The following is a 26525-nucleotide window of genomic DNA, read 5'->3' as shown; positions in this document are numbered from 1 at the left end:
AACTCTAAAACTCCACAACTATGTAACTATTCTAGATGTCCACACAATTACCTAAATACTCACTGGGAAGAAAATGGTTAGATAAATTATTGCATATTTGCTCTAGTGAATATTATGAGGCAGTTAAAAAGATGGCGGTAGATCAATATCACGAGGGGTCTCGGAAACAGGGAATCAAGTTTAAACATAAAAAATCAAGTTAAGAGCCAGATATGTTGTATAATCTCATTTGGTTAAAAAATGCACAAAATGAAACTGTTGATTTTCCTATCTATGTATGTTAACATACATCACATACAAAAACATCTGAGAAGGCCCATATCAAAATGATAGCAGCAGGGGCTGGGATTAGATGAATAATAAAAAGGGAATTTTCATTGTTCTAAGTTGTTTAAATTTTAATAAGAATATATTTGTGCATTACAGTGTAATTTAAATTATAAGCATTATTCTTAAATCTGTGGGGAGCCCTTAAAAGGTTTTAAGCAGGGAAATCACATAAACACATTTGGATCTTAGTAATATCCTTCTGCCAGCTGAATATAAAGGGGATTGGTGAGAAGTTAAACTGGAGTTAGGGAAACCAATGAAAAGGTGATGGCAGTAATCCAGAGTATCAAATAATGCCTGACTTAACTAAGATTGTGCAATTTCAGTGATGATGGAAAGAAAGAGATGACCAAGAAAGATATTTACTACATAGATTTCATAGGACACCACCTCTTAGAATAGAAAGGTGATTGTGAGACAGGAGTCTAAATGACCCTCAAGTTTCCAACTTAGAAATTAGCTGAATGGTCAAGTCCATTCACTGAGTTAAGGAATACAAAGGGGTGTGTGTGTTAGGGGATGGATTATAGGAATTGTGATTCTTAGATCCTTGCTATCTTGAGGACTTGGGGATTTTGAATAGGTTGGCTATCTGAAAGATTTTTTCTATCAAATCTTTTTTTCCAAGAGCAAAGTACCTGTCCTCTATAGAAGGGGTCAATGTCAAATGGGTTCCATCTAAATATCCTAGATTTCTATGAAGTTTCAAGAAATTTCTAGATTTCACACAAAGTTTTTCAGTGGATTTTTCCCTTTAGTAATCCAGGGAACAGCTACATCTACGTGTGGTAGGGATGGCACCATTGTGGGAGAAAGTATATCAATCTCATCCTCTAAAGAGTTGTACCCCTCCCGCTTTCCCTCCATCCACTCACCAAGCAGCCTGACCAGCTAACATTCAGGTGGAAGCCCAAGCTTTGAGCAATGTCTTCTGTCAGAATAGTCTAAGTGCACGCTGACTTATAAGTCTTGACAAATTTGGATTCTTTGAGTCAGAAATACTTTTTGCCCTCAAGTTGATCCCAATGCAACTTAAGTGGAAGAAGAATTCAATTCAAGAAGACTACTTGTTTTCCTAAATTCAAAGTGTACTGTCTTTATTTAATCTATATACTTTGTTTTATTGTTGAAAATGAAAATAAAAATGCATTCATATATAAAACTGACATTAAAATTAGATTAGAAATGACCCATGGGATGTTTCCATTTATCAATCAGAATTCATCAAAAGTAAAAGGTTTATATCTAAATAATGGTAGAAAGTATATGATAAGAGTCATTCAGTCATGCATTAGTTTTTACTATGTAGAATAATACTCTAGAATAGCCAGAATGATAATTATGAGGGTTGTTTCAATTTCAAAGTGTGAGATGAAGTCATCACAGGATATTGATGCAGTTAATTCAGGGACCAAGCATGTTAAAGGAGGACAAATTAAACTATCAGTTTATGGTTAGATTCTGTTGGGAGTGACAGAAGATCCCATGTAACAGTGGATCAAAAGAATAAAAATTATTTCTCCACGCATAAGCAACATCCAGAGGTAGGCAATCGATAGCTGGAAGGATGCCTTCATGATTCTCAAAGACTCAGCACCTTCCTTGAGTGGCTATCCTCAGCACACAGTCCAGGATGGTTGCTTAGCTCAGTGCTTCAAGAAGGAGGAAAGGGTAGCCACGGTCATATTTCCTCCATTTAAGGGCACTTCCTCTTACACTCATTGGTCAGAACTTATTCATATAGCCTCATCTGGATGCCTAAGGAAGCTGAAAAAATATTTTATTTATTCTGGCCAGCAAGTACCAGCTAAAAATCAGGGGTTCTGAAACGAGGAAGAAGGAAATAGACATTGAGCCACTGTCAGTTTCTGCCATCAGGAGGTCAGATCATGACTAGAGATGCAGGACATTCCTCAGTCAGCAAATATGAACTGAAGTTGTTCCTTTTGTGGGATACCCAGCATGTGCTGGAAGCATGTTAGTCTTTTTTCTTTTTCTTTTTATTTGTGTATGTATGTATGTATGTATGTATGGCTGCTTTGGGTCTTCCTTGCTGCTCGCAGGCTTTCTCTAGTTGAGGTGAGCGGGGGCTACTCTTCGTTGTGGAGCGCGGGCTTCTCATTGCAGTGGCTTCTCTTGTTGTGGAGCATGGGCTCTAGGCGCTTGGGCTTCAGTAGTTGTGGCTTGCAGGCTCAGTAGTTGTGGCATGTGGGCTCAGTAGTTGTGGCACGTGGGCCCTAGAGCGCAGGCTCAGTAGTTGTGGTGCACGGGCTTAGTTGCTCCGCGGCATGTGGGATCTTCCAGACCAGGGCTCGAACCCATGTCCCCTGCATTAGCAGGCGGTTTCTTAACCACTGCACCACCAGGGAAGTACCAGCATGTTAGTCTTTAAAAGTTATTTCTGGTGGGGTATTGTTACAGAGTCGAGATTATTTTCAAGTTTTTTCATAAGATACATATTTTAAATCAAAGAAAAAGTATCTCAGGAAAATAAAATTTGTTGTTTCATTGAAGACTGAATGTTTGAAAAAGTCTTATACATTTGTTTATTGTGTGAGATTGTGCTAAAAGTTTGATGAATCAATACTTTATAAACAGACACACATAAACATAAAACTTCATCTTTATGCAACCGTTTTTCTTTGATCTGTATATGTCATTTACCCCAAAACCTATCTCCTCTTCATTGTTTATTTCGTCGCAAACCTATTCCACTATTCAGTATTTGTCTTTGCCAGCACATCTTTTCTACAGTTTGCTAGATTACAGTTAAATCTATACTTAAATACAAACTTTCTGGGACTCACTCCAAACTCAGAGATTGTGATTACAGTTAAGAAATGATATTGTCACTTTATTTTTCCTTCCCTGAAAATACTTTATCTCCTTGGGTCACTGCCATTCAGTGCTATGAAAATGTAATTTGAAAAGCAAGTTTAAATGGGGCTTTCTAATTAGGCTGTACTCATTTTTACTTTCCCAACCCTGTGTCCATGTTACCCTGGAGTTAACATTCTATGTGAGATCTATATGCCTTTGAGTATGAATGGGTAACTCTCAATGATTGAGTTTGATCCAACTGCTCATTCAGCTGAAGTGAATTAAGGCTTCTAGGGCACCAGGGTACCATTTAGCAAATTACCTCATCCAGCACACTAAATTTGCCTCACATGGGTGAACAGCTTTCTTCCAGGGAGCAGTTTCATCACCCCAGTTCTCCACTGGCCCAACTTTATTGATGCTAAAGGGTGATTCATATGACACAATATTTACCCACAGCCTCAGACAATAAGACTGTATAATGATGTGCTCCATTTAAGAGCACAGGTGCCAGTATTTAAAGGGTAAATGAGAGAGCTGTTTTCTTTGGATTTTTTTTTTTATAAATCATATGTAAACGAAAGTGCATCATTATTCTCTAAACTCTGAAACTGTAAAATTTGGTGATAAATTCACCACTGTATAATAAAATGACTTGGCCCCTTAAAAAAACAAGCATCTTTTTCTTTCAGTACTAACAAGCATCTTTTTCTTTCAGTACTAACGCAACAACATGTACACAAAATGAGCCTATTTAAATAACAATAAAATTGAATGTAATACTTTGAAAGCAGTAAGTTTTTTTCATTTGCCAATAAAAACGTTCTCTTAATTTTAACTCAGTCCTGTTCTTCTCTTAGGTATTAACTCCAGACACTTATTGGTTCCTTTTTTGAAAACTAACATCAAGAGCATAAAATATATTTTGTGATGCCATAATTTGTTAAATGATGCTTTGATAGTGGCTGGGTGCCCAAAGAGCCCATGCAGAAATAAAATGCACTCAAACTGCTTCCAAATGTTCTCCTGTCCACATATATCATGTCGGAAGCTGCAGTTTCTCTCACACTGTCATTGTATCCAGAAGCTATAGTCATTCAGCACCGCTAGCAGAGCATTTTCACAAACTACCCAAATTTACATCCAAGCCAATATTTCGAATGTAATGAAAAGCATGTATGTTAAATGAACCAGTAATCTATGATACAAGAGTCTGAAACTGCCTTGGAACTAGCTCTGAAGAACACATTAATGGGAGCATTTTCAACAGTGAACAACGCCTGCCAGCCTTCTTTCTCTCACTTTTTCTCTGTACGGAATCCCTGAATCTCCTTCAGTAATTCTCACAGAACAAAATGTACTTGGATCCTCATTTTGAATTCAGTCTAATGGCCCGCCAAGGATAACCTAATGGTAAACAGTTGTGAAAGTGGTGGCACAGCGAGGGGCTTGAATATTGTCAGTGGAGATGTTATTTCAGGCAGTCTCAACATGCCCAGTTCATGTGGCCTAAGAGTAATAAAATCAGGCTTCTTTAAGTCTGTTTCCATGTTCTCCCTTTTTATCAGGAATGAGTGTTATCTCAGATTGGACCTGAAAGTTAAATTAATATAGGCCTCAAAGGCATCAAGCTTAAAAGAAAGGAATAGCCTCAATAAAAATTAAAAGATACATTAAACTGGATAATGCCTGACTCTTTTCAAGCTCATTTCACATTTAGAATCTCCTTTGAAAATAGAGCCCAACACAGGTATTAGTTTGCTTCAGGCTGTAGTTGAAGTTGCTGGCTTGTTTCTAAGAGAGTCGGGCCCCCAGAGAACGTCATCTCTAGCTCTGTGCCTCACCTTTCTCTTGGGCTTAAACAGTCCCGATTGCTCTCCCCTCAAGAGCTTCTCTCTTTGCCCCTTCAGTCATAAATGAGAGGGCACATAGGCAAGACTGAAAGAAATGAATGGGAGGATATGTGTGGAGCCCCCCATATCTGGCTTTTAGTGTCATTCACTGTCCATCTGTCTGTCTGTTAATAAAGAACATAGGAGCTAGTGAGAGTGGCTTTACATGTCACAACACTTTTATGACTCTAATGATATTTTGACTCACCTGCTAAACCAGTTAGTTGCAGCTTAGAAGTTGTTATCAAAGCCAACAATAACACTGTCGTGAATAAGGAAGATGAAGATATGCTTTGTAGTTGCTGTTTTTAAAAGTTATCATCACAAGTGACCCCTAAATGCAAATAGCATGCCAAGTTCTGTTGGAAATATAAAAATGAGAAGCTCTTCATGGAATTTATTATAAGATATGTCATCAACAGAAAGAATTATACTGCAAGGAAAAGAAACGTGATAGTGTTATATGTGAGAGAAAGAAAAGAGCCGAGAAAGGTGGGTAGGGAGGTCCTCCTTGACTGTCTATGTTGTGCTAGGCATTTTATAAGCACTCCCTTGTACAACTGTCTTCATAACTGACTATTTCCACATGTTACCTAAATGGGAACTGAGCCTCAGGGAGTGGAAGTGACTCCATGGTCATCCAGCAAGCTACGGCACGTAAGGTTTGACCTTGGATCCCTCTGACTCCAGCACTTGTGCCCTGTGGTTGACAATTATTCCTGCAGTGACAAAATGAAAAGTCTCTTAAAAGAGGTGGCACTTAGGCAGGGCATTTAGAATGGATCAGACCAGAGGCAGCATTCTCACTTTGTGCTAGGAGTAAGCAACACATTAAAGGAACAATGAATATTCGAGTATGTTTGAACTAAAAAGTAAAGATTTTGAAGCCACCCTTATGTATTGGGTTTGTGCTCAGCAGTAAGGAGATTTTGAGATTTTTAAGCTGAAAAGTGACATGATCTGAACTGGAACTACTCGGGAAGTTATCCTCCTAAGTGTTCCCACCGTGCATGGTCACAGGGAATGACATGAACAGAAATCCCACATGCTTACCTCAAGCAAAAAGTAGCTTCCTGGAAAAGTGGATGTGTCTTTGCCACCACCATTGCCATTACGGTGCCACCCCAGTCATACATTTACGGTATCAGAATTGATGTAAAATCATTAGGGACTTGATTAGTTTTGTTCTCTGTTGGCTGCTCTCAATTATTTTCAAGACCAATTGCGTTCCCTGATTATTTCAAGACCAGTCCAATTTTCAAAATGGTAATCAGTCAACCAAATTATCCTGCCATCTACTCCACACCATGTAGATACCAAATGAGTATGATTCTGACCTGAAAAAGCCAACAAAACTTTGAAAAGAATTTAAATATCTTAAACTTAATTGAGAAATGCCTGGTAGGTACTAACACATTTTTTTGTAGATAACACTGACAAGGGTGTTATCATCAATATCTGGCAGTGAAACTGAATTCATATTTTGTACAGAATAGAGCAACAGTGTGATGTACCTGACAGCAGGATACATGCTAGCAACGAGTGGCCAGTCTGGTCTGTAGGCAGCCTTGGAAAATTACAAAAAGGCAGATGCAACCTGCCTCATGACCTCTTTATCAGGTGTGCTAAAGGTGCAGCCCTCCCTTTAGTAATGTGACAGATATACCCATAGTTCATAAATATTAAATCATAGCACACGTTAGCTGTGAGCTAAATAGATCTAGCTTTCATACAAAGGCTTCTTAGCAGCTCCTTAGCTGACTCCTTGGCACCTGAAGTGTAAAAGCATTTTTAAAGAACAGATAGTTTAAAAGTCTGACCCAAGAAAGAAAAGGCTGGGTCGGCATCTGCCAACCAAGGCCCTCAGTCAGGAGGACACACTTTTCAATTTCAGTTCACTGCATCACCACTTCTTAGGAAAAAGAATTCTAGAATTTTAATCTGTCCCTGGTTCCTAAACATTGGCTCTGCATAGCATTTAAAGTAGAAGGTTATAAATGTCATTGAGCTTGAATAATTATATACAGTTTTGATGATATTTATATTATTAGAGTATACATGGTTTTAAAAGCTCTGACATCAAGAAAATTCAGTCTATTATTTATCCAGATAAAGTCAAGCTTTGAACTCTTCATCTAAGATGGTTTTAATTCAACTCAATAACTATTACATTAAGCCCCTACCATGCACAAGTTCTGGGATTGGTTATACAGGACAGAATAAGATGTGCATGACTCATCCCTGTTCTGAAGGAATCACAACCTGGTGGGGAAGACAAACAGGTCAGCCAGAAGTCACCAGCTGGCAGCCCACAGGCTGAAGTCAGCTAAGAGGTGTGTTTTATTTGATATCTACAATGTTCTTTAAAACATTTGAATTCATTGTCCTTAGCCAGAACTTTTACCCTTCAGTTGGACTCAGTGCCTTTGTCACCAACTTGATATATATTGTACTTGACAGGTCCCAAAAGGCATTCGAGTTTGGTATCATAAAATTGTAAACAAATAAATACTGTCCCTATGATAGCATTTTACCTCTATTATAGTACCAACATTAACAGGGGCACCGCAGGAGGAGTAGCAAGTTCTCACCAGGTTCGGTAGGCATGTTTTCACAGAAGCCAGAGGGCCTTCCAGGAGGAAGAAATATCATGGAGGCCTGGAGACATGAAATCATAGGTCAAGTTTAGGGAATTAAAGAGAAGAAATACTTGTCCCTCATTTATTAAACACTTACTGTCAGCCATTAATAGGCACTTCGTAGATGATCCACAATAAACCAATGTAAGCGTTTATTATTAGCTCCATTTTTCAAATGAACAAACTAAGTATCAGAGAAGGTAAATAACTTAACCAAGATTAATCATATGGTGAATGATTGAGTCAAAGTTCTGCTTGCCCTCAAGCCTAGGCATTTTCACTAGTAAACCTGATGGATGTACTGGCAGATTGAAAATTTAGTCAGGATACTTTTTTGATAATTAAAATTCCAGGTGCTACTGAACATAAACATAGGTATGACTGCTGGACATAACCCATATTTGGGGGAAGTATAGGCTTCATTTAATGTAGCAGTGGAATAACAGTTAAGTAAATAGACTTTTAAGCTTAAAGGACATTTAGGGAAGTTCTACTCCAAGTTAATTTTACAGGTTAGGAAACTAGGTATTTTTTAAATATATATTTTTTAAAGTTAAAGAACTTCTGTATTAAATTTTAATTAAAATGTATTTTTCAATAAATGTTCTTAATCAGCTTCAAAATATTTTAATTCTCCTTGTTAATGCTATAGTTTTAAAAAATAATTTACAATAAGTTTTATCACACATATCTTACAAGTTTAAAAATAACTCAGGAAAATCTGAAAATTTCTTTTTAAAAGCACTGAAGATTAACTCATAAAAATCTAGCCGTGAAACTGCCCTTTTTGCTTCAATAATTTTATTATGACCTATTGAACAACAGGATGAGAAATCTATAAAATTCATATTGCAGTGACCTGAAGGATTAAAAAAGAAGCCAAAACAAAGCAGTAATGCTTGCATGATCTTTAATTGTATTTGGTGCCGAAGAATCTACATGGAGATTAGCTGTGCTAAAAGGAAAATACTAATTTCATTGTAGGCATATTTCCATTTATAAGAATTTAGGAAATGGGCGAAATTTTGTAACTGCATCTTTGGCTTAGCTTAGTTAGAATCATTTCCTGAAAATAATAGTGTCATATCAAAAAATATTTTATTTCCACTTTTTGTACTAGAAATGTGTCATAGTGCCAGGTAAAAAAGAGGTGCTTCAATAAATATTTACTGGATAAATGAATAAGTCCATAAATGGATACAAGGGTAAATGAATGAGTCACTCATAAACAGAATGATTCTCTCTCACATTCTAAGCCTAATTAAAAATTAGCTCTTGGCTAGTCATTAGAAAGTTGCCACTGGCCTGGGAAGCAAGTAAGCAGGCAGAGTATTTCCTTAGATCCTAGCAAGATATTTGCCTAAGGAGCAATTTTTCACTTTTCATTCATCATTGATGTATCCACTTATTCAGCTTGCACTCTGTGCATCTTCTGATCTACTTAGAAGAGACCAAGTTGGGTTCCCAGCTGGCCCATCTCAAGCTTTACAATAAAGCAGGAATCTTTTCTGTACCAAATTAGGCAGAGCAGCTTACTTTTTTCTAGACTGCATGCTATTACATAGAGACCAAAAATAAAGTTCTCAGTGGAGTGAAAGAGTCATTCTTCCAATGCCTTACATGAAAATAGCTCTTCTTACGGTTGCTGGTCCTCTTCACTGGTGATGTAACTGTTAGAGTCTGAGTCTTCATCCACCATCACAGAAAATTAGGAAGCATGTGTTCAAACAAAACTAATGAGCTTATGGTTTTATTTTACTTCTCTCAGAGGAAGAAAGAATGTGTGATGCTATAAATTATTGCAACAGAAGAAGAAAGAGGCACATACATGAGATACACAAGGAGTGGAGGGAAACACAAACAACCTGACAAAGAAGGGACAGCTGAAATTAGACAGATGATCGATAGATAGATAAATAGATAGATGGATAGACAGGCAGGCAGACAGACAGACGGATAGGGAAAGAGGTAGAGAATCTTTGAAGGTTCAGAAGTGAGCATTTCTCAGGAAAAACAGCCCTTCGACATAGCATTTGGTTTAACAGACTATGTTATCACTGAACTTTGAAATTATTCATACTGTAGCTCAGAGATACCATCATTAACCAAAACCACACAGTTATGGAGAGGCTGCTATGTGTCAGTTACAGAACTCTATACTGGATACTTAAGGGTGAAGAAAGGATCTCTACTCTGGATGTATACATACTCAATTCTTAGCTCTCCAAGTTTTTGGTCTTGTCCCTATCAGTAAACATTTTTGAGCCCAAAATCTCTACTATATGAATACTAATTTATGTCATATATATCTACAATTTTACTGTATTTATTGTAGTTTTATATTTATTATAAGCCACTCACAAAATATATTTAAAGGAATGAAATTAAAATATTTTGAGATAATATTTATATATTAATAGCACAGACTTTATCAATTTAGGTCTGATTGTAAGTTCAGTTTATTTCAATACTTGCTTTCAAATAATAATCACACCACACATAGGCACAATATACATAAAATGGTACATATTATGGCCAGGTTTGTTATGTTATTTGTAAAAACCTGTTTTTAGTATTGTTCCCAGTGACTATTTGTGATCTACTCTTTTTAGATCAGATTAAGTCATCCTTGCATTTCATATTGTGCTTGAAAAAGAACTCATTTTAGGAGTTGAAGACAGAGTTTGCATACTCTATATTTATTTAATATACTCACATATGTGTACATGTATTTTAAGTTTCCAATTCTAAATTGTTTGTCTTGAGTTAAGACTATGCATTCTTTGTCTATACGTAGATCAAATGGTTATCTGCAAAAATACAGCCTAATGGAAACAATTTGAAGGAGTCAAATCTCAAAAGTTCATGTTATAGGGATACTGCCCTTATTAAACTTTTCAGCATCAAAATTAAATTATTGATATGTAATCTTCGAAAAAAGGATTTGTTCTCTTGGGGATATGTGTATGTATGTGGGGGAGGGGTAGTTCTTCATTAGAAAATTTAATTAATCTTTATTTCTGTTTCCCACCTAAAGAGGTTTCTTTTTTAAAAACATTAGGGCTAATAGTATTGTCTTATATTTATGATGATTTACTCACATTTAAACCTCACAAACAGCCCCGTTAGATAGGGTCAGTTCTTTTCATTTCACAGAGGAGAAAGTTGAGGCACAAAAAGTTTAAGGTCATAGTTTGTTATCTTTTACACAAATTCTTAATGATATCTAATTTCTAATATAAAGTTATTTCAGAGAGATTGCTGCAATATCCAATGAAAAATGGGATTATTTTTCATTGAGTTTGGCTAAATATATTTTATTATATTTCTTTGAAAACTGCTAACTCTACAGGCAAGATTATTCTCAGATGATCTGAGTGATCAGTCCTCCATTAATTAATGTCAGCATACAGGCTGCACCAACTTCTTCCCACTGTTTCTTTACCTCATTATATGACCTATTCATTAGCAACCATATTTTTAGGATTCTTTATTCTCAGACAGGGTTTTTCAGTGGGTGCTACCAGCATTTTGAGAGAGAATTCCCATTTGTACAGGCAGGATACCACTTACTGCAATGCCTTCAGCATGCATCCTGACCCCCACCCACTAAACACCAGTGATGTCTTCCCACAGTCATAATGTGCAAGGCTCCCTAAATGCATTGAGAACCACTGAGTTAATGAAAGACATAAATCACCAACCCCTGCAGCCAGTGACTTATGTTAATCTTACCTTACACCAGTAGTTAATAGTGTCTTTTATCCATCTGATATCCATAAGTGTTTGAAATTATATTAGAGTAGGGTTACCAGGTTTAGCAAGTAAAAATACAGAACACCCAGTGATCTGGTAACTCTATATTACAGACAGTATAATGCTAATGTCACGTGTTGGTCTCTCTTTAACCCGCAACTCAAGATCACTAACAAATTGGAAACTCAAGAATTTGAGATTTAGAAAAGCATGTATGAAGTGACACATTTTACATTTCAAACTTGTAATGGCTAGAGGAATACTCTCATCACATAAAAATCTAATTTGTATTAACAAATACTTAGACTATTGAAAGTAACTAAAATCAAAATACTCGTGGAAATTTATATTTCTCCTGGTATAGATAGTAGACATTGTTTATTATTCAGCTACAATGTAATTGATTCCACCATTACTTTAAAAAACCCCAGTCAGATGGGGTCAGCAACTTAAGAAATAGAGCAAATCAGACTAAAGTTATTTCATATCAAATTCCAAAAGGTTTGTGAACTTAATTTCTTGTGAATTAAGAGATAAGGGGGTTATAACAAAGAATAACTTCAGTTTTCCTGTTTGAACTGTGAAAACGTAGAGCTGTAGTGTTTCCTGCAATCTCTATTGACATGGCTGACCTTAAGAAGAAAACTGATAAGGCGTTATTATCACATAATGTGTTATCTCAGTGGAATATATATTCATGCGCACCAGCTTTTCTCTTTGTTTCAGATATAAGAAATGACAGTTACTTAAGGAAGAGATGCCACAATAAATGAAAGACCTTTTAACCCACAGTAAAGAAACATAACAAAGCCATTATGAATGATGCAGCAAGTTTAGGAAAATGAAAGCTGCTATTAAAGATGACAGGCCATCACAACAACAAAAGTAGTAATCAGTGTAATTGTAGCAATAAAATAATATTTGTATTTAGTTTCTTTCAAGGAGTTAAAATAATGGACATCTTTTCTAAGTTAACAGTTTTGAATAATGTTGGCAAAAATAGCAAAAACTCAGATAAAAAGCTCTAAATGTGAAGCAGGTAAACATTATCTAGAGTCACTGTTCTACATGCTTTTGTTTTCCTTCAGATTTCCTTTAAGATAATTACATTTATGTCTCTTTTACTTTCCTCTTCATGACGATGATATTCTTTTTCTTTATGATCAAGTGTTCTTGAACCAGACTTCTGATTACTTGACTTCAATAAATCCACAGCTAAAATTGGATCATTTTTATTTTTCACAGCATGTAATAAAATCTGAATTTCTTGTAATTATTTTACCTGTTGTAAAATCCCCATTTCTTTTGTAACTTTAAATAAGAATGCTTTATAAATATATAATTATCTCCACGTGGTATTCAGTGAAGCTCCTTACATTAATGAGTGTTTTCGCAGATGATGATGAAACATTGCAGTGCGGGAAATGCCTTGCGTGGGCAACACAGCACACAGGCTTATGTTAACTTTATGCTCAGTGATAAATATCCCATGTAGTAACAAAAGAGTAATTAATTTCACTGTTCATGGAAAGTTACCTCAGAGCACTTTCTGGCTTACATTTGGCGTTTTTGCCACACATCTGAATGTTTAAGGGACTCCAGCTCTGCTGGGCCATTTTACTAAAGTCCCGTAAAATATACAACAAAACCAGTTTATTCACAGTATAAGACACTCTTTCTATGCTTTCTTTAATCCAGTGCACAATATATAGGCCTCACCCATGAAAACATTCATTGTAACTTTGCTCTTTCATAAAAACCTCTCTAAAGATCTAATAAATGCTGCTTTTTCTTTAGCAACAACTTTCTCCATAGAAGCAAGATATAGACAGTATGGTATACCACATCCCTTTAGTCCTGGTCAAAGTTCAAAGAAAAATCCAATTTTAACTTATTTTAGGTGCAAAATTTGTGTCAAAGTACAGAGCAAATTCTTTTAAAAAATACAGGACTTGCTCAATTTGAACCGGGTCTCTACATATGAAAACTGCTGTGCCTGATGGGGGTTTCAGAGGTCTCGAATGAGATGCATTTCTTACAACTATCCATGTAACTTGCTTTTAGGGTATTATTGTGATTTAAACTTAGATATACTATATCAATTACCAGTGCTGCCCATGCACTAATATTGCATGTATATTACATTTTCTTCTGAATGATTTTAGTATCTTTCAGGTCATTGAGGCACCAAAATGTAATGCCACTATTCCAGAGTGCTAAGTTTCTAACTCGTATTCAGGGGATCTCAGTCTCCCGTATAGGAAATGACTCATTTATTTTTAATCTGTAGTGGAAAGACTTTGTACTGGGAGTCCACCAGCTATGTGATATCACTTCCCCCACTCAGTTTGCTGGTCTGTAAAACGTGGATTTTTTTGACTGGATGATCTCTAAAGTCCTTTTCAGCTCTGATATTCTTTTATGCTGTGATTCATTATATTATTTTATGGATAAGCATCCAAGTAGTTTACTTTTTTTTTTTGCTTCTCTCTCAATAGCCTTCTTAAAAGTGAAAAAGTATGTGGTTCTACCTTTGCAAACTCTCATGTCTTGTCCCTAATAGAAAAGTGAAGCAAATTAAGAAATGTGTATGTTGTTTTTCTTACCACTGTTTCAAAAACATGTGTAATTACTGTGTGGTATAGAAGCTTTCCTCATTTTAAGTTCTCTTACTGATACACCTAAAGTAAATCACTGCTTCTTCTAGTGTAGCACAAATCCCAGATCCTATCGTGGCTATTTTCTGGGTATCTTTAGCTCATGTAGAGATGAATTCTGTATAGATTCTGTCAAATGTAGAGTTAGAAATTTCATCTTAGCATTCTGATGCTTCTAAACCCTCTTTAATTGTAACTAGTTAAGAGTAACTTTCTTTTCAGAAAACTAGGTTTATTTCTTAAATTTGTGAATAAAAATGCATTCCATTCCTTTTAATTTCATAGCTTCCTTGTAAGGTTTGATTTCTTTATTGATTATAGATTTGTTCCAATTAAATGATCAACAACTTTTCCACAAAGAATACTTTTTGATTAATGTCAATTTTTATCTCTTAAAAGGATCCTTCCCGGCCATTGGGGTGGAAACGTTTTGCCCCAGCTTCCTGAGGGCAGGGTTTTTAAATAGCCTCCAGGCCCCGCATCCAGTGCCAGGGAGAGGATCTTTGCCCCCCAGGATTCCTGCTGGTAGGTATTTCAGGTGAAGTTTTCTGCCACCGTATACAGCAGTAGGACTGTGCTTACAATTGACAGAACAATACAGAAATAAATATTTCTAAAATATATTGTTGAACAGAAATGCAAGCGACTTTTTAAAATGCAGGAACCACATTTGTGATGCCTAATGCTCTGAAAATAATATAAAGGAAGTAGAAGAAGGATCTGTAAACTGAGCACCCAATCAGCAGAGTGTTGCCTCTTCTAGGAAAGTTTTTTCATAAATAAAAACTAGAGACCAGGTCCCAAATTTGTAACTCAAGAATAAAACAGGGATGAATTTAAGCCACTTTACCACTTGGAACTGGCTAGAAAAAAGAATTTAAAACTGAGTGTTATTAACTGAAAAAGTAATTTTATATCTGAGTAAGTTTACAGAGATTTAAAGTTCCATTTCACTAAAGAAAAATTATTTGAAAAAAGGCCAGAAAGTAGCAAATTTGGAAGAAATTTTTGAGAAAGAAAATTAACATGCAGTTTTCCCTAAGAATATCAATCTGACCAAAGCCATATTTTATCAATGAGGAAAAACAAAATATAGGATATTGAGCATTTTAAAATGAAATTTCGAAGTTTAGTAAATCACTTTGTATATTATCCTTGGTATTATTATAATCATAAATTATTTTACTCTTGTCATTTTGTAAAATATCCAGCTGCCTTCCTCCCTGGTACCTGAGGCATGCAAATCCAGTTTATATTTTATATGTGTTTAGCAAGATGGAATTAGGATATTGATTCTTGGAGTTTTTATCATAATTCTTGTGTTTCTTATCACAGTTAATACTTATGCTACACATTGTGGTAATGACACCAATATTTTCAGGAGGGCTGGCCCAGACAGCAGAATAATGGAAACATTTGAAAAGCTAAGAAATACAATGGAAACAAAATCCCATCATGCACATTTCTTGTTTTTCTTAGAAAAATTATTCCATCAAAGCCTAAAATTATTACACTGACATTTTTCTTTTGCCTTTCAGTTACCCTTGCCTACTTAGTTATAACATACAAAAAGTGACAACCATAAATATGCTTTAGTGTCATTTGGTTTTATCTTTGGATAATTACTAAAGTGGTTGCAGACTTTGTAGCCAGCAATGCCACTGATAAGTAGGAATGAAAATTATATGAAATAAAAATTAGCAATTTTAATTCTAATGAGTGTTATGCCACCTTTTTTCTCCCTAGAAAAAAAATGGTATCAGTTGCACACGAATTTTAGTGTTGGTGGTAGTAGTGATGGTGGTGTTGCAAAATATTGGAAATAAAAATCTATATAGGGCTTCCCTGGTGGCGCAGTGGTTGAGAGTCCGCCTGCCGATGAAGGGGACACGGGTTCATGCCCCGGTCCAGGAAGATCCCACATGCCGCGGAACAGCTGGGCCCGTGAGCCATGGCCGCTGAGCCTGCGCGTCCAGAGCCTGTGCTCCGCAACGGGAGAGGCCACAACAGTGAGAGGCCCGCGTACTGCAAAAAAAAAAAAATCTATATAAACTGAGCTCTCAGAGTTAACTGCAAATATAAAAATATAGCATTCATGTCTATTAATATTTCAGTGACTAGAATTGAAGAGATGAACAGACGATTTGTAGTTTAATGACAAACTTAACTCTTAATGACAAATCTTGGTAGATTTAGGTACATTTGGCAGAAATGACATTACAAATCAGTAGTGACTTGAATTATTCAACATCACTGGTAAAAATGACAACGCTTGTCATTTAGCCACTGAGCCTGATAGAAGTAAGATGGTGTTTCTATAACAGACACAAAACAACTTTCCCGAGAGGGATCTAAAAGAACATCTAGCGCCCTCTTCTTCTAGGCTTTAAGCCAGATTTGCCTCCAACCTTCATGGGAGAGAAAACCCAGTTCAGTTTCCATGACTTAAGTACAAATCAGGTGTAAAGCAATTGCTTCATAAAACATGTATAGATCTAAACTTGTTCCCTCAAACTGAAATTAACTCAACTCACTTTTTCTGGCTTATATCACTTTGATAAGTGATCCCTGTACACTTTCTCTGGTACTTTTCAGTAATCACTGCTATGATTTCTAAGGTAATTTTTATCTTCTTCCATTCAACTATAGCTTATTTCCCAAGAATTCTCTTTATATTTTGTATAAAGAGGAATGAAGCAATGATATGAGAAGTTTTTATTATTTCATATTAAAAAAAAAAAAAAAGAACCCTGAAGTATTTCTTTGCCATCTAATAGCTGAGTGACTCTTCAGGTTTAGAACATCAATTTGAGGGCAGAAAGCACTTCCTTCCTTGACCTGTATCATGGTACCTTAAAAAGCTGGCCAAAGGTTGATGCCTACTGGACAGAAATTAATTTGCTTTCTACCAATTGTTTATATGTTACAGTACTTTTAGGGTCTCATAAGACATTTGCTATGTCATTCAAGGAATCACAAAATCTGTTCTAATGATGGTGCTAATTTAGTTCCCAGTTACTTCCTTAATCAAATTTAAATGAGATACATGATTATGTCTTATATAAAATAGTTTCTTTGCATTCATGTCACACTGTGCTATCAAGGAGCAATATTTTTGCAGTGTGTTTTTTTTTTTTTTTTTTTTTTTTTTTTTGGTGTGTGGGCCTCTCACTGTTGTGGCCTCTCCCGTTGCGGAGCACAGGCTCCGGACGCACAGGCTCAGCGGCCATGGCTCACGGGCCCAGCCGCTCCACGGCATGTGGGATCTTCCCGGACTGGGGCACGAACCCGTGTCCCCTGCATCGGCAGATGGACTCTCAACCACTGCGCTACCAGGGAAGCCCCCTGCAGTATGTATTTTTACACTAAGTGCAATAATAAGGGAATCACTGAATCATGAGAACCAGAAAGCAGACAAGCCTGAAATCAGTATTTATGTAATGGTTGTCAATTATTTATATGACCTTTTACATTTCTAGAAAGGTCATAGTAAAGGGTTATTATTCTTAGTTTCAAATAGAGAAAAATACCAGGAAGTAATTGGCTGAAAGTTGAATAGCAAGTATATTCATATATTTATTGCAATGCTTTTCAAATAGTAGTCATCCAATGAAGTAGGAAAATCTCAGGAGAGAGAAGGCAGGAAGAGTGGGGAGGGGAGCTGAGAGAAGCAAAGAGGATGGAGAAAGAAAGGAGAAATTAGAAAGATATAAGTGAAATTGTATTTTTTGAATCAAACTCTTCTCCATTGTATTCTTCCCTATTAAAATCAAATTCTACCTCCTTGAAAAGAATTAATGTCCTTCTTGGAAATATGTTATCAGGTATATACCCTAAAATAAGCTTGCTCTCTTTGCTCCATCTAGTTATTTCTTTGATTTATTTCTATAATCAAACAGTATTTGAAAGTGGGTAGAACATTTTATATGCCATAGAGTATTGATTATACATAGGGTCTTAGACTGATGACTTATCTTATGACACCTTTGCCTTTACACATTTAGTGGCTTATATGCTTACCATAAACAAAGAAAATCAGAGTAATAAAGGCATTGAGAAACAGAATTATGCACTGATAATGATGGTGTAATAATATATGGAAGTTGCACTAGTCCAGTCTTCCCTGTTACTTCACAGCAATAACTATCTGACATCATGTGATATCTTAAATTTACATAAGATCCAAACATTACAATGTGTCTTGAAAACTAGACTTATTTATAAAATATAAAGGCATATTCATTATACTCAGAAAGTAACATCTTAGGTTGAGTATGATTAGATCAAAAATTCTACCTTACATTTTTCTAGCAGTTTTCTGTCAGTTGTGGAAGACTTGATAATATTTTTCATTACTGAAGTAATTCATATGTATAGATTAGATTTTAGGCCAAACTCAGATATATGCCTTAAACTAAGAAGCTTTTTCAATTATAAGCAAAGCCTACAAAGGAGAAGACATAGGAGACAGGCAGCATGTGGGATATAGAAATAGATAAATTCTAAAAATAAAAATCAATGTTGAAGGTCTTCCTAATACGTCCTTTGTGGTTAGTCTTGGAAGCTCTTTAATTGTTGAGGGAATGTTCTTCTGAAACACCATCTTGGTTTGTCTACCTATGCTTTAAATATAATGCTATATATAAAACACCTCTTTTGACATTTTTACCTGAGCTGCTCTCTGTTGCGTGCCATGTGTGAGGTTCAAGGTAAATGGCAAAGATGGGGTAAATAGCTCTCTTCACCTTCTTGCTTTGTCAATTTTGTGAGACTTCCCCACTGCTTACTCTGAATCGGTTTAAAAAATAAATGTGAACACATGGGGACTCAAAAATCAGATTTGCAATTACTAGGTATATGATTAATAGTAATGTTTAATATTATTTATTTATTTTTACCTTTGCAAAGAGATTTGAATGAGCCTTATACTCAAGTAGCCAGACTTTTTCATATCCTCACTACTGTCCCCCTGACTAGTAATGTTAAGATATGAATTCACAATCCAGTTTTCTATAAACCAGTAACAGATCCAACTAGGCCATTTCTATAGCAAAGGAGTTACAGTGCTAAGCCAATATTAAAATGTCTTCAAAGTCTATTAACAATGATTATCAGTATTTTCCTTTCCGTATTTCATGTGAAATCCTATCTGATATGGAGTCTGGGCAAATATTGCATGCACTATTATCCAGTCAAAAAATTTTTTATTGAGAAGGCATATAGTTTAGATATTAGAAATAAGCCAGGAAAAATAAGTAAGGTTGAAGCTGCAGAGAATCTAGGATCTAGTGAGTATAATATTATCAGATCTTGGTGCATATAGAGGACTGCAGAAAAGCAATAATGCAAATACATAAGACTGGATGGCAGACTTTGAAGGAATATACAATGAGTTAAGGAAAACTGACATGAACTCAGTTTGCCAAGGGAAATCAACAGTGGAAAAGTATATACCTTTTAAATACAATCAAACTGCAGTTCAGAAAAATCAAAGTAAACCATTTCATTTCTTTGTATGTTCAGGCATCCTAAAAGAAAAGCCAGTAACTTTGTTTTCAATCTACAATTGGGCGTTTCAAAATTAATCACTTTTGACAATATTTCTGCTGCTAAAGTTCTCCTGAGGATGATTATTCTTTTTATAATTTTCTGTAGTATATATGGCAATTTGCTTTATATTAGCTTTAACAAATACTGTTGTAATAAATATACATAAAAGATAAGATTGTGGTTTACTTTTTAAGTAAGAGGTCTTCAAGGAAAAAAACTCTTCTTTAATTGAAGGGTGTATATTTTATATATTTCTGCAGTTGAAAATGTTGCCAATTACCCTGAATAAGATGTGTGTAAATGAGTGTTTTTGTGTGTACCTGCTTAAACCAAAAGCTAATTATAATAGGAATAGGATAAACTGGATTAAATGTGTGAAGTAAGATCCTGAATAAATGATTCAAAATGTAAACTGTGGTGAAAAGAGAAAACTTCATCTCAATTCTTAACTCCTGGTTTCTTTATTCCTTGCCATGTGTGTGATTTCAAGCCCCAGTAGGCCCTACCCAATACTCATCTGCACAGTTGTGTCTCCTGGAGAACTCTTCTCCTTGAAAGTTTGTTCAGCTGCAGACTTCAGAAGGAAATCCTGTAAACTGCAACTACTTGAAAACTAGGGTAAGGACTCTGAAGCAGGGTCAGACAGGAACCCAAGATTATTCTATTTCAGGCCTGTGGAAAGGCATAGAGAAGAGACGGTCACTGATAAAATGACAAAGGGAACACACCCAGCCAACAGAAGCACAAGGAAAGTGACATGAGTGACTGTATTTCTAGTTATACACCCATAAACAACCCCCTTCAAGTATTTGCAACACTGTTATTGCTAGGTTAACGTTACTTAAAAACACTTTTGGGCATATATTGGTAGATTCCAAAAGCAGTGCAAGAAGGGCTAGCCAGGTAACATTAAGATTGTGTTCGGTCTGCTTCCTCTGTTGCTTAAAAGTCAGTGAATTCCAAAGAGCATGCACGTCATCTTTTGGTTCTTTGGCTTACTTGAGGAGAAATACACAAGAGGTTAGAAAAGATTTAAAACCTAAATTTAAGACAACTTGAAGATATCATTTGGAAAAAGAAAAGTCAGGATGGGAACACATACAAAATGAAGGTGTAATTTGAACCTTCAAGTATTATTCAGTTTATAAAAACTTTAATCTGTTGCAGGGTCTATGAGTTTAAGGGCTCCTATGGACCCACGGTCATGATGTGGTACAGGTCATAGACTCAGATTCCTTATGGATTATACTTTGTTTCTTGGCTAAAAATAACATAGACTCTCTTTTCCAAGAAAATGGACATATGATCATATAAATAAATGTTTGTATACAATTTCTGGAGGTCTCTGGACACCCTGAAGTCCATCAATGAAAAATTTCAGATTATTAAAAACTCAGTGTTCTATATATAAAGTTATGTTTTAAGACATCGTGAACAGCAGCATCTTTATGTAAGACTGACAGTGCATTTAAAAGAAAAAAGGAAACAAAGCAGCAGGATGCATTTGATATCAAGCTCTCGAACATTTGCAGAGAATTTCTATTTGTTTCCTACCAGAAAGACATGAAAAAATCTTAAAAGAGCCTTTAAGTAATCTCCAGATTCTTTTTACTAGTTCTTTTTACTTTCCTATTTTCGGATTCCGTAAATAGTTTTAGCCTTTGACTTTCGCTCTTCTTTCTTATTAGCATAAATGTTTCTTTTATCTAAAGATCATTTCAGTAAGTTTGAATCTTAAAAATCCAGACTTTATATATATGACAATTTAAATTCTCAGTTGAGAACATATATCTACCCACTAGGGACATTCATGTTTTATTATTACAAATTATACCATCTATTTTGGTCCTATTCAAAGAAACTATCAACAATTTCAAAAGATTCATCCAGGAGCCATTTTCTTCTCCCAAAGAAAAATTCTGAAAAACTTTACACAGCTTGCTAAAGCTTAGTCTCCATGTGAGTCAGTATTTAATCTTTGTGTTGGTTGGAATTGTTGTGTTGGTGTGTTTTCACCTCACTGGAAAACATGATAAGAAACTGAGCTGCTTAAATGCCTCTTCCTCTTTCATAGGGCAGCATGCTTGCCCTTCTGGGCTGCTGGGCCACTTAAGAACATAAGAAAGGTGGGGAAAGACCATACCTGTTGTAAAACACATCTCATCTCAGCATTCATTCTTTTGCATTGTAGGACAAAGCACAGAGGAAGTTGCCCTGTGGCACAATGTTAACTTTTCATATTTCCATTCACAGAGGTCTTACAGAAAGTGTATTTAGCAAAATTGAACAATAAAAAAAAAGTTAAATCCTTTGTAAGAATTGCAGAAAAGATTCAAAAATAAGTAGTAACTTTCCTGGGGGGCGGGGAAAAGAAAAGTAGTTGGTAGTTTAATTTACATCATATGTATGATTCATTTAACAATGTTTTCTCCATTATAATTAAAATCTCACCATAAATAACCTATGCAGTTAGGATTAAATATATCCTGTCCAGAGGTTTGTTTGATTTTTAAATTTTCTGTTGATTTTCTTTTGATTAGTGAATAATACAAAAGACCAAAAGGCTGAATATTTGATCATTTATGTAATCACAACACACTTTTGAAGGCAGAAGTAAAACACAACATTTGAAACACTACTGGAAAATATGACACTTTCTTCCCAAAGCTTCAGGACTCTTTCTGAAAACATTCCTTTGTATAGGAAACTTAAGATCATTATCATAAACTGATGTTTGAGATGGGGAAAGCAAAATCTAAAGGCTATTCCAGCAAGTTTCCTTAGCACACATTTCCTGTTTATATAGATGATCATAAGGCTTTATGGAGCTTTAAAATCCTAGAACTTCTCAAGGACAAAACATCTTTGGCAGCAACACAATGCCCAGTCCATAATGGCTTTCCAAGATGTGTTTCTAAGATGAAGCACAGAGATTTGGGATAATGCTTCATGTACTCTAAATTACTAATGGAGACCCAAGTATTATCTGGGGATAAGACAAGATGGACAAGCATTCAGACTCTGGAGCCAGATTGCCTGGCTTCAAGCCCTGGTTCTGCCAATCTCCCAGTGTGTATCCTTGGACAAGTTCCTTAAACTCTCAGTACATCCATAATCTTATCTGTTAAATTGAACTAGTGACTATACTCACCACAGGGGCTGGTGTGAGGATTAAATGAGTTAACACATGTAAAGCGCTTAGAACAATGTCTGGCACACTGAAAAACTTATTTTTTGAGTCAATTATTATTACATATGTGCTGATTTAGATGTAGTATCTATTTTTTAATTACCCACACAAAAACTTTTCACAGATAGAAACCAAGAACAAAAGCGACATAAAATTATTTATTTGACATGCAGTTTAATGTGGTTTTGAAAAACTTAGCACATATTTCCTGTTTCATGTTTATGTTTTGAACATTTCAGAGTATTTCAAGTCATGAGAATTCTCTGATATGTTCATTATTCATTGCTACCTAGTGGTAACTAAACTATAGATTATCATATAATCAATTATTTCTTTCATAATAATGAAATCTAAAAGTCATAAATCAACGAATTTCAATGCATGTGCTTTTAATTTGATCATTATCACATTACTTTTATACATGTGGATGTAATAAAAAATCAAGAAAGCCATTCTTAAAAACTCACATGTTATTAAAATTTTGCAATATGGTTAGTGTCTTATGTTGAAAACCACAGTCTAACATCAGGCATCTTTGGCAGTAACTTTCATTGCCAACAAGACACTTCTAGCTAAAGAGAAATCTTTTTGCCCATATGTAATTTCCAGTAGAAAAATTACAGTACTGAATATTACTGAAGTTAATTGATACAGACAGTATGCCACTGCTTTCTGGAACTGTCGGGAAAATTATGTTTCATTTCTTTAGCCTCATATCTTAGATTTACTCTAAAAGAAATCTAGAAGTGCCACTGTTTTCATAAATGCAAATCAACCCTCCTAATTTCTGCTCAACTGTTTTATCACAGAATAAAATAATTTATTCTTCAGCATTAATCCAAGGTTATTTGGCTCACTTCTGAATTTAAGAAGCAAAATAAAGAAGAGAAAGCATGGAACCAAATTAACAATAATTAATATATAGATTTAGGGGGTTTCAAATAGTTCTAAGGTTAAAATCAATTCGAGAGTAACCTAAGGTATGTTGGTAGAGGTCCAAATTTGTAAATAGAGTACAGAAGACACAAGATGGCCTTTTAGATAGGAATAAGAATCTACTTCCTACAGAAGCTATTTCTAAGAAACTCTATATTATAGTATGGTATTTAAAGTAAGAAAATACCTGTTTTGATTATTTAACTCTAGGAGAAACCATCTTGTTCTTTAAAGCAACTTCAAACCTGTTGATTTTGGGTGTAAAGAATTTAAGTGGACCTTTGAGACAGTCAGGAAAATTCCTAAATATATTGATCTTAGTCATTTTCAGTAATGAACCTTCTTCACTCTGAAAAACACTTCTTAACTTAGAATTCAACATCTAGTCAGTAAGGTAAGATAGAATACATTTACTCATTCGTTCTTTAAGCTATTATTGGGTGGTTTGATGTTTATAGTATTAGGTACTATTCTCTGTGTTGTAAACTCATTATCTCATTTAATCCCACACCTCACTCAATGGAGAAGGTGGATTAACACCTCCTCCACAGTGACTTAATCTATCTCATGAGATGGGGGAGGTATTATTATTATGTAAAAATATACAAATATTCAAATGAGGAATGTATATAGTATACAAATGAGGAGACTGAAGCAGTGAGGTAAGTGAGTTATGAAAGGTCGCTTGCCCAAAGTGGAAGAGTCTTCAATAGCATGCTATCTGACTCTAATCCCACATCTTCTAACTACACTGTGCTGAGCACACAAGACGCAAGGCAATAATCCATCCCAATTTGCCTGGGACACAAGGATTTCAGTGATAAAACCAGGAATTAACTGTATCATATAAAACATGTAAATAGCAGTTATTTTTACTTTGCCATAAGATATAAAAGAATATGTCAATGCCAAAGTACAATAAAATATGGAAAGGATCCATTTTTATAAAACTATTTTTTTCTACATAGTGAACAATTGTAATAAGAAGGGGGAAGCAGATAACTATGCCCAAAAGGAAAGAAAGTAAAGGTACACCAACATTTTTGAGTGGCAACTATTGCCAGACTCTGTGTCAATTATACGTTTTTTCATCTACTCCTTTGAAAAATCACATATAGTATGTAATATTATCCTCATTTTATAGATGCAAAAACTGAAAGAGCTAAAATAACTTGCCCAAGATCATGCAGGTAGCATAGCTAGAATTGGAATTGTTTTTTTCCTCAAAACCATATATTTTATACTACAAGTAATTTAGGATTAAAGTCTATTGATTTGCCATTCTGTTATTTCAGTAACTCTGCTCTAGGGCTAGAATTATACTTAGAAAACATCTTTATTTGTGTGTTCCTTCTGGCATTCCAGTCAAAAATAATTAAATTGAGTACCTCCTCTGTGCCTCACTCTGTGCTATATGTAGCTAGTAAAGAATTAAGCCCCAGTCCTGACCTCAGCAACATTTTAAAGTGGAAGGCAGACAGCTTTGTAGTTAGTATCAATGCCATACCTAATAAGTGTTATACAATTGTTTAAGATGTAAATGGAAGAAAAAGTAAACCATCAAGTCATCCTAAAACAAAAAGTGATTCACGGGAGAATTGACCGTGGAGATGGTATTTATGTTCCTTTTTTATATGTAAGTATATGATTTTACCAAATGAAGACAGTGAGAAGGCAGTCTTCCAAAGAGAAGAGGAAGGTCCAAGTTAAGTCGTACTTAGGGAATTATGAGTCCCCTAGAGAATTTGAAAAACAGGAGGTGGGGAACTGGGGCTGTAAAAGATGACATGGAAACAAAGGTAGAGGAAAGATTGTGAAGGAATGTAATTGCCAAGCAGTTTAGACCTTAATCCTGAAGAAAACAATACAATATGTAAAGCAGTCTTTAAAGGAGGGATGAGACATTAGTCCTTTATAGTAATTGTTTACTTATTTCTATTCCCCTTTCCACTATACACTCCACGAGAGCAGGATCTTGTATTGATTGAGGACGTTTCTCCAGAAACCAGAAGAGTACTTGATGCATAGTAGGCATTTAAATATGTATATCTGCTATATCACTGAATGTTTAAAATAATGATTATACAAGCATTAACAGGTACAACCAGTAAACGATTATTGTAATACGTCAAGAGAAAACAAAGGCAGAATGTGGACAGTGATAATAGGTTTTGTATAAAATCAGCACCACTTAACCACTTATGGACTAATAAGGGTTTGATTAAGTGGGAAATCCAGTATTACAATAGGGTTTCAAACCTGGGTAATTAGATGGATGGTGGTGTCTTAACCGAAACAGAAATAGAGGAGGAAAAGAAGGTTCAAGGGAAATCTTTTTAAGTTTGTATTTGAATTCACTGAGACTAAGATTCATTTGGGACATGATCTGATAATCATCAGGCAACAGTGTTAAGAGGAAAGCAATCCTCCAATTTTAGTTCTTGTGAATAAAAATAATTATTTAATATATAAATTTGTTCAAATTTGTGTCATCCATATCTCTTGAATGCCTTAGAGGGATAAGAAAACTATTTCATTTATTATGAAATCCATTTGAGATTATAATTATAATTCACTATCAGTACAGCAGAAACAGGGAGTAGAAATAAATAACTGGCTCAAAAAGTCCTGAATTACAACTTGGGAGGAAGGAAATACAGGCAACCTGTCAATCCAAATTATTACCATAAATTTTGTTACCTATTAGACAAAATATAGACGTGTTACAACATTAAATAAACTAGACTGATTTAAA

At 35.2% G+C, this 26525-nt stretch overlaps 1 protein-coding gene across 4 annotated transcripts in view; it reads left to right on the top strand.

Moving 5' to 3' along the window:
• Positions 1–26525, top strand: part of EPHA6 (EPH receptor A6) — a gene marked incomplete at its 5' end in the record, with an annotated part of 845284 nt that overhangs the window by 681508 nt on the left and 137251 nt on the right. For all 4 annotated transcript variants that reach the window (XM_082625310.1, XM_082625308.1, XM_082625309.1 and 1 more), the window contains one exon: positions 14494–14623. In XM_082625310.1, coding sequence (XP_082481436.1) covers positions 14494–14623 — 130 coding nt within the window. The remainder of the gene's footprint in view (positions 1–14493; positions 14624–26525) is intronic.

The sequence above is a fragment of the Mesoplodon mirus genome (genome assembly GCF_964341445.2).
Source record: "Mesoplodon mirus genome assembly, chromosome: 6".
Taxonomy (NCBI): domain Eukaryota; kingdom Metazoa; phylum Chordata; class Mammalia; order Artiodactyla; family Ziphiidae; genus Mesoplodon; species Mesoplodon mirus.
This window is presented reverse-complemented; position numbering and strand designations above follow the sequence as displayed.